This window comes from Berghia stephanieae, chromosome 10 (assembly GCF_034508935.2).
Source record: "Berghia stephanieae isolate SIO BIC M18660-M18661 chromosome 10, UCSD_Bste_1.3, whole genome shotgun sequence".
NCBI lineage: Eukaryota > Metazoa > Mollusca > Gastropoda > Nudibranchia > Aeolidiidae > Berghia > Berghia stephanieae.
Window position 1 is genome coordinate 45,807,800 of NC_088369.1, and position 10,000 is coordinate 45,817,799.

The 10,000-nt window shown below is 38.8% G+C and overlaps 1 protein-coding gene and 1 long non-coding RNA gene across 2 annotated transcripts in view; both read right to left on the reverse strand.

Moving 5' to 3' along the window:
* LOC144980682 (uncharacterized) overlaps positions 1-10,000 on the reverse strand; it is a 25,335-nt gene that overhangs the window by 2,063 nt on the left and 13,272 nt on the right. Inside the window, exon 5 of the mRNA XM_078928361.1 lies at positions 1,924-2,018. Coding sequence (XP_078784487.1) covers positions 1,924-2,018 — 95 coding nt within the window. The remainder of the gene's footprint in view (positions 1-1,923; positions 2,019-10,000) is intronic.
* Positions 6,717-9,725, reverse strand: LOC144956197 (uncharacterized). Its single transcript, XR_013641919.1, has 2 exons — positions 9,395-9,725; positions 6,717-6,891 (listed from the first exon to the last, which is right to left on the reverse strand). It is a non-coding gene; the product is annotated as an uncharacterized LOC144956197 (long non-coding RNA).

Genomic DNA, 10,000 nt, shown 5'->3' on the forward strand with positions numbered 1-10,000 from the left:
CACATCCAAACAACTCCATTCACACACATCCAAACAACTCCATTCACACACATCCAAACAACTCCATTCGCACACATCCAAACAACTCCATTCACACACATCCAAACAACTCAATTCACACACATCCAAACAACTCCATTCGCACACACTCCAAACAACTCCATTCGCACACATCCAAATAACTCCATTCACACACATCCAAACAACTCCATTCGCACACACCCAAACAACTCCATTCACACACATCCAAACAACTCCATTCACACACATCCAAACAACTCCATTCGCACACACCCAAACAACTCCATTCACACACATCCAAACAACTCCATTCACACACATCCAAACAACTCAATTCACACACATCCAAACAACTCCATTCACACACATCCAAACAACTCCATTAACACACATCCAAACAACTCCATTCACACACATCCAAACAACTCCATTCGCACACACCCAAACAACTCCATTCACACACATCCAAACAACTCCATTCACACACATCCAAACAACTCCATTCACACACATCCAAACAACTCAATTCACACACATCCAAACAACTCCATTCACACACATCCAAACAACTCCATTAACACACATCCAAACAACTCCATTCACACACATCCAAACAACTCCATTCACACACATCCAAACAACTCCATTCGCACACATCCAAACAACTCCATTCACACACATCCAAACAACTCCATTCGCACACATCCAACTCCATTCACACACACCCAAACAACTCCATTCGCACACACCCAAACAACTCCATTCGCACACATCTAAACAACTCCATTCACACACATCCAAACAACTCCATTCACACACATCCAAACAACTCCATTCGCACACACCCAAACAACTCCATTCACACACATCCAAACAACTCCATTCGCACACATCCAAACAACTCCATTCACACACATCCAAACAACTCCATTCGCACACATCCAAACAACTCCATTCGCACACACCCAAACAACTCCATTCACACACATCCAAACAACTCCATTCGCACACATCCAAACAACTCCATTCGCACACATCCAAACAACTCCATTCACACACATCCAAACAACTCCATTCACACACATCCAAACAACTCCATTCGCACACATCCAAACAACTCCATTCACACATATCCAAACAACTCCATTCGCACACATCCAAACAACTCCATTCACACACATCCAAACAACTCCATTCGCACACACCCAAACAACTCCATTCACACACATCCAAACAACTCCATTCACACACATCCAAACAACTCCATTCACACACATCCAAACAACTCCATTCGCACACATCCAAACAACTCCAATATATTACAATACATGTTACAATTATCAGTTGTTTGATTGAAATGTTAACTGAATTGTAAATGTTCATGTCAAATTATTCATGAGTAAAAGTGGACATTAAAGGAAGGTTCAGATTTCAAAATGACGTCATTATTCAGCTAAAAAAAAAAGAAGAAAAAGAAAAAAAAAACAAAACAAGAAAGATTACTGTGATAGTTTTTCCCCACCCTGATCCGTTAAATGCGAGATAAAAAGAACAAAATGGAGCTATGTCAGTCTGATTCAATCGAATATCTATAGATTACAATATATGGAGCTTTTATATAGCGCAATATCCACTTAACGTGCTCAAAGCGCTTTACAAGGGGTCCCTGGTCAACAGCAACATTTAACATGTAGGACGAGACATGACGCCTGTTAGGCAATATTACAATTTTTCGAACAAAGACAAGGCTGTTAACGTTCAGGTACTCATATTACACCTGAGTACGGTGAGAGAATGTGAGTAAAGAGTCTTTTCCAAAGACTCAACTATGCCTCGAGCGAGGCTCGAACCCAGGACCTTCCGATCCGAAAGCGAGTGTCATACCACTAGACCACACAATACACCAAATTCAAATCAATCTTCTGCTCACCCCAATCGAATCCTTGAATCTCGACCTCCAGGTCATCCATCTCCTTGCTGACCAGAAAATTCAATTCCTGCAGATTGAGATGAATGATTAATACATATAGGATAAAATACCGAGTTCGATCACCCGCCGCGCTGTGTGGCCTTGAACAAGTCACCTCGCCCTAGCTCACTTTGCGGCGCTGTTCTGTGGCTAAAGCCTGGGTTATTCCAGTCTTCCCTTGGAAAAGACCCGAAAGGCAAATTTCCCTTTATTCATCCCCATGGGAAAATTTGCCTTTCGGGTCTTTTCCAAGGGAGGACTGGAATAACCCAGGCTTTAGCCACAGAACAGCGCCGCAAAGTGAGCTAGGGCCAGGTGACTTGTTCACGGCCACACAGCGCGGCGGGTGATCGAACTTGGTATTTTCTGGTACAAAGCAAGGGCCGTACCGCTGGGCCACGCCGTCCCACCAGGCCAATTTGGTGCTATGTCTGAATGGACTAGGTGAGTATTACTCAATTTAAGTCAAATTGATAAAAATATAAATAAATAAAAAGTTGAGCTTTTATATAGCGCAATATCCACTAAACGTGCTCAAAGCGCTTTACAAGGGGACCCTAGCCAACAGTAATACTTAACATTTAGGACGAGATATGACGCCCATTAGGCGATAATACCATATGTTCCGATAGGACAATGCTGTTAACAGCCAGGTACTCATTTTTACACCCGAGTACGTTGAGAGAAAGTGAGTAGGGAGTCTATTCCAAGGACTCGATTATGCACCACTCAGAGCAGGATTTGAACCCAAGACCTTTCAATCAGAAGGCGAGTGTCATACCACTAAACCACGTAGCCGCAAATAATGAAAATTTCATGTTTTGAAGTCACGGTCCCCAATGAAAGCACAGATGTGACCCACCATCACAAAACAGTATTATGCCTGGATGAACGACTTGCTGAAAATCAAATCTTGCACCAGAGATTTGAAACGGGTTAATCTCTATTCTTTTCGGTTAAAAAAAATTTTTTAATAGATACAATAGTATTACTATGACTATCTCAACTATGTGATAATTTTAAAAATTAAATTATTCATACTTCCATGAGAGATTTGTGTCCGCGCAGACAGACCAAAACCCCTCGATTACTTTATCACTTACATAATTCTGGGCCCCTCAGTTATGCAATAGCATACTTTTACAAACTGGATCCAGCCCTTCGTTTGAAATTTTTTTAAAAGATATCTGAAAACAGAACTTTTTTAGTCCATTGTGTATTTTAATTTGTGCCTTGATTCACTATTTATTCATTGTAACTGTTTTGATTTTTGTTTTTTTCATAGTGCCCTGAGCACCATTAAGTGGAAGTGTGCGCTTTACAAATGCTTCAATAACAACAACAACAAAAACGTCGTCGTTGTCGTCATTCATTATCAGCATCATTATTATTTTTATTATTTTTTATTTTTAAAAAAAATATTATTATTATTATTATTATTATTATTATTATTATTATTATTATTATTATTATTATTATTATTATTATTATTATTATTATTATTATTATTATACAGACAACCTATGACTGTAACAGGAATTATGTGAAATTCCATTCATACATAGACTGTATGTGTTTGAGTAAATCTCACCAGTAATAGTATACAGACAACCTATGACTGTAACAGGAATTATGTGAAATTCCATTTATACATAGACTGTATGTGTTTGAGTAAATCTCTCTAATATTAATCAACTATAGTGACCAACACACCAAAGTTTGTGTAACCAATGGTTGATTGTAGTTGGTCAGAGAGAATCATTTGGGTACGAATCATACTAAAGGTTGTAGATAAGGGACAGTAATAGCTGGTTGACGTCAACAGTCTATATATATATATATATATATATATATATATATATATATATATATATATATATATATATATATATATATTGTGTCAGTAAGATGTCCAATGATGCAGAACAATCTACTATAGTCCATCAATAGAAAGATGTAGCAGGTTGGAGATAAGAGATGATAATATCTGGTTACTGTAAAGCACCTTGAGCACGTTCAGTGGATATTGCGAAATATAAAACCAGATTCCTACAGCATTTCCATTTTGAAATTCCATGAGTTTTCAAGGTGATTTTTTTTTAATTCAAGGATGAAAACAATGAATTATCCCTTCCACGCTAAAGTTTCTCCACTAGTGAGGACAACTCAACTCCTTAACTACTGATTCCACAACAGTGTAAAGGCCTCAAGTTTAATTTTCTTCAACTTAGCCAAAGACATCAATGCATTTGATTGAACAAAGAATTTCATGATATTCATATATTCTGTCTTTGCCGTCATTTTGTCAGCTATTTTTATTTTGGTGATGTGGTGGTTGTAGTTGTGTTATTAGGGATGGTGATGTGGTGGTTGTAGTTGTGTTATTAGGGATGGTGATGTGGTGGTAGTCGTAGTAATGGTGGAAGTTTGTTTTTGTTTTTGTTTTTTAAAGGGTTTTACGGCACTTGCAACACATTCACCTCCAGTAAAAAGGAATAAAATGGGATAGTAAAAAGTTCTAGAATTACTGTCCAATTAAAACACCCAAGAAAAGGTAAGACAAAGGGGAACTGGTTCAAATATGGAACAGATGAAGATTTCAAGAGTACCCGAAAGATACCTAGTTCCACTATCCACCATGTTATGTGGCTGTCGGCAAGCCACCTCTCTCTTGCTCAATTTGCGGCACTGTGCTGCGGCTGACACAGGGGTTATTTCAATCTTCCTTTTGAATAAACGCTAAGACAAATCTCCGCATGGAGAGGATTGAATAAAGGGAACTTTATTATCATTTACTGTATTGATATGTTACAAGTGTGTGTGTGTGTGGGGGGGGGGGGGGGGGGGGGGGGGGGGGGGGGGGGGGGATTTCTGTATCATTTCTGTATCAAATTTATTTCCCACAGTAGCCAACCATGAGCACGTCATGGCGCGTGGAATTGAATTTGAAACTAATGGAGACGTGAAAAAAATAAGCAGAGAGGTGTCTTTTATGAAAAGTGGCGATGGAGTGTGTGAGTGGCTGTGTGTGAATGCATGTGTATTATATTGTATACACACACATGCAGTGTAGACAGATACACACGATACACACATAAGTAACTGTGAATATCACAGTAAATCATCAGTGGTCGAAATCACAGGCACAAAAAAAACAACCCTTTAATTAATTCATTTTAAAACGTTGGCTGGGTGAAATGAGTTTGAGGAAACCGTGTTCGAGGTAAAATTTAGTTTGAGGAAGAAATGGAATGACAACAAAGAATAATAAGGAAAAAATTCAGGACATTGGAATGAGTTCCGAGGAAACATTGCTGGAGTGTATGTACATGTGAATTCCACATACAGACACATGGACACACAAAGAAAGAAAGAGAGAGAGAGAGAGAGAGAGAGAGAGGGGGGGAGAGAGAGAGAGAGAAGGAGAGAGAGAGTGTAAGAGAGACAGAAAGATAGAGAGAAGGAGAGAAAGAGAGAGAGAGAGAGAGAAAGAGAGAGAGAAAGAGAGAGAGAGAGAGAGAGAGAGAGAGAGAGAGAGAGAGAGAGAGAGAGAAAATTCCATCACATGCACACTTACCAAAGATAAAATTGAGATGATTACATAAATATTAAAAATATTAAACCAGAATATATTTTGTCGTTTGTAGGATTTCATAATATCTAAAAGAAACATACTCATAATGAGCACATAGAAATGTTGCTGACACTTTAATATGAGTCTAAAGAGAAAAGTATCTTTGAGGATTTGGCCAGATGTCTACAAAACACAACTGAAAATGTTGTTATGCCCTGGCACTGGTTGCTAGGACAAAACCTGAACGAGTCTGGAGTTGACAGAGCCCTCCTCGGGTTGCTAGTTTTTTCTGAACTCCTCAACCACCCAATCAGGGGGTTCGAACCATCGCTATATAAAGCGATGCGCGAGGAGTCAGAGAGAGTTTTTCCTTGAGTTGTCTCGACTGGACACGACACCGCCTATCTGCAGTTGTGTTTTATTTTATTTTATATTTATATGGGCTGTGGTGTTCTTAATTCATGGATGGAAGGAGAGAGACAAGCAGGATGAATGGATAAGTAGAGCTGTGTCATTCCTATTTGTGTTGTAGATTAAAGCTAAGTTCTGTGATCAATGTATCGTAATTGTTAATCCAGATTTCCTTTCCTTCATTATTATAATCTCTCTATCAGGGTCATTAAGTGAAGTACGCCTTCTTCTACCTTCTCTATTTTCTCTTCCAGGCTAGGCTCAGTGCATCGGCCTGATCTGCAGGGGAACTCATCAACGAGTTCCCTCTGTCTTTTATCTTCCTCTGAGTCTTTTCGTTATGTTGATGTTTGGGGCTATCTGGCTCTACCGACTATCCAGGAGGAACCCGATTTGTCACAATGTACAGATTGTTATTCCATGACTAGAATGAACTAGGGCAAAAAACTGTCTGGCCACTTTTCATAGCTTAGTCGGCATTTGGTCTAAGGTGATTTCCAGAATGGTACTAAACAAATATGAGCAACAAAAGGACAGATCAATATATGTACATGTGAATTCCACACACAGTCACCAACATGAGCATACACAGACCAAACGAGAGAGGAGAGAGAGAGAGGAGAGAGGGAGAGAGAGAGAGAGATTCAGATACGACACATTACCAAAGATATAATTGAAATGATTACATAAATATTTTAAACAATAAATCAGAATATATAAATTTTTCATGATAATTTCACAAAGTTTAAGGAGTTGATGTAAAAAAAAAATCCTAGAGAACAATTGTCAAGAATAAAAACATTTCAACTGATTTTCCACCAACAGCTAGAGTACGGGGATATTCATTTCTATCTATAAATACCTCTTGAGAAACGTCGTCCATTTCCTCACGGTGTTCCTCTTTCAGTTTAGTAATCTGTAGATATAAAAAATCATTTAATCCAGGAGGAAAAAGATTCAGTATTTTTATCGGTTCCATGGACCAAATATCTGAATGATTTTGTTGTCATGATAGGTTTAAATGACAGTGGCCATGATTATCTCAAAGATTGTCTTTAACAAAATGGTCTTTCTGGAATATCATAATCCAGTATCTTGATCTTTTTACCAGTATGTTTTTATTGTAAGGGGTGAATTAGGGCTTATTCAACATACGGTACTGTTGTCGGCAAGCCACCTCTCCCTAGCTCAATTTGCGGCACTGTGCTGCGGCTGACACGGGGGTTATTTCAATCTTCCTTTTGAATAAACCCTAAGACAAATCTCCGCATGGAGAAGATTGAATAAAGGGAACTTTATTATTATTTACTGTATTGATATGTTACAAGTGTGTGTGTGTGTGGTGGGGGGGGGGGAGTTTCTGTATCAAATTTATTTCCCACAGTAGCCAACCATGAGCACGTCATGGCGCGTGGAATTGAATTTGAAACTAATGGAGAAGTGAAAAAAATAAGCAGAGAGGTGTCTTTTATGAAAAGTGGCGATGGAGTGTGTGAGTGGCTGTGTGTGAATGCATGTGTATTATATTGTATACACACACATGCAGTGTAGACAGATACACACGATACACACATAAGTAACTGTGAATATCACAGAAATCATCAGTGGTCGAAATCACCAGGCACAAAAAAAAACCAACTCTTTAATTAATTCATTTTAAAACGTAGGCTGGGTGAAATGAGTTTGAGGAAACCGTGTTCGAGGTAAAATTTAGTTTGAGGAAGAAATGGAATGACAACAAAGAATAATAAGGAAAAAATTCAGGACATTGGAATGAGTTCCGAGGAAACATTGCTGGAGTGTATGTACATGTGAATTCCACATACAGACACATGGACACACAAAGAGAGAGAGAGAGAGAGAGAAGAGAGAGAGAGAGAGAAGAGAGAAGAGAGAGAGAAGAGAGAGAAAGGGAGAGAGAGAGAGAGAAGAGGGAGAGAGAGAGAGAGAGAGGAGAAGGGAGGAGAGAGAGAGAGAGAGAGAGAGAGAGGAGAAGAGAGAGAGAGAAAGGAGAGAAGAGAGAGAGAGAAGGAGAGAGAGAGAGAGAAGAGAGAGAGGGAGAGAGGAGAGAGAGGGTAGAGAGGAGAGAGGTAGAGAGAGAGAGAGAGAGAGAGAGAGAGAGAGATAAAATTCCATCACATGCACACTTACCAAAGATAAATTGAGATGATTACATAAATATTAAAAATAATAAACCAGAATATATTTGTCGTTTGTAGGATTTCATGATATCTAAAAGAAACATACTCATAATGAACACATAGAAATGTTGCTGACACTTTAATATGAGTCTAAAGAGAAAAGTATCTTTGAGGATTTGGCCAGATGTCTACAAAGCACAACTGAAAATGTTGTTATGCCCTGGCACTGGTTGCTAGGACAAAACCTGAACGAGTCTGGAGTTGACAGAGCCGTCCTCGGGTTGCAGTTTTTTCTGAACTCCTCAACCACCCAATCAGGGGGTTCGAACCATCGCTATATATAAAGCGATGCGCGAGGAGTCATAGAGAGTTTTCCTTGAGTTATCTCGACTGGACATGACACCGCCTATCAACAGTTGTGTTTTATTTTATTTTATATTTATATGGGCTGTGGTGTTCTTAATTCATGGATGGAAGGAGAGAGACAAGGAGGATGAATGGATAAGTAGAGCTGTGTCATTCCTATTTGTGTTGTAGATGTAAAGCTAAGTTCTGTGATCAATGTATCGTAATTGTTAATCCAGATTTCCTTTCCTTCATTATTATAATCTCTTTATCAGGGTCATTAAGTGAAGTACAGCCTTCTTCTACCTTCTCTATTTTCTCTTCCAGGCTAGGCTCAGTGCATCGGCCTGATCTGCAGGGGGAACTCATCAACGAGTTCCCTCTGTCTTCTATCTTCCTCTGAGTCTTTTCGTTATGTTGATGTTTGGGGCTATCTGGCTCTACCGACTATCCAGGAGGAACCCGATTTGTCACAATGTACAGATTGTTATTCCATGACTAGAATGAACTAGGGCAAAAAAACTGTCTGGCCACTTTTCACAGCTTAGTCGGCATTTGGTCTAAGGTGATTTCCAGAATGGTACTAAAAAAATATGAGCAACAAAAGGACAGACAATATATGTACATGTGAATTCCACACACAGTACACATCATACACATGGACATACACAGAGAGAGAAAGAGAGAGTGAGAGAGGGAGAGAGAGAGAATTCATCACGTACACACTTACAAAGATATAATTGAATGATTACATAAATATTTTAAACAATAAATCAGAATATATAAAGTTTTCATGATAATTTCACAAAGTTTAAGGAGTTGATGTAAAAAAAAAATAAATCCTAGAGAACAAATTGTCAAGAATAAAAACATTTCAACTGATTTTCCACCAACAGCTAGAGTACGGGGATATTCATTTCTATCTATAAATACCTCTTGAGACATGTCGTCCATTTCCTTACGGTGTTCCTCTTTCAGTTTAGTAATCTGTAGATATAAAAAATCATTTAATCCAGGAGGAAAAAGATTCGGTATTTTTATCCGGTTCCATGGACCAAATATCTGAATGATTTTGTTGTCATGATAGGTTTAAATGACAGTGGCCATGATTATCTCAAAGATTGTCTTTAACAAAATGGTCTTTCTGGAATATCATAATCCAGTATCTTGATCTTTTTACCAGTATGTTTTTATTGTAAGGGGTGAATTAGGGCTTATTCAACATACGGTACTGTTGTCGGCAAGCCACCTCTCCCTAGCTCAATTTGCGGGCTGTGCTGCGGCTGACACGGAGGTTATTTAATCTTCCTTTTGAATAAACCCTAAGACAAATCTCCGCATGGAGAGGATTGAATAAAGGGAACTTTATTATCATTTACTGTATTGATATGTTACAAAGTGTGTGTGTGGGGGGGGGGGGGGGGAGGGGGGGGGGAGGTTTCTGTATCAAATCTATTTCCCACAGTAGCCAACCATGAGCACGTCATGGCGCGTGGAATTGAATTTGAAACTAATGGAGAAGTGAAAAAAATAAGCAGA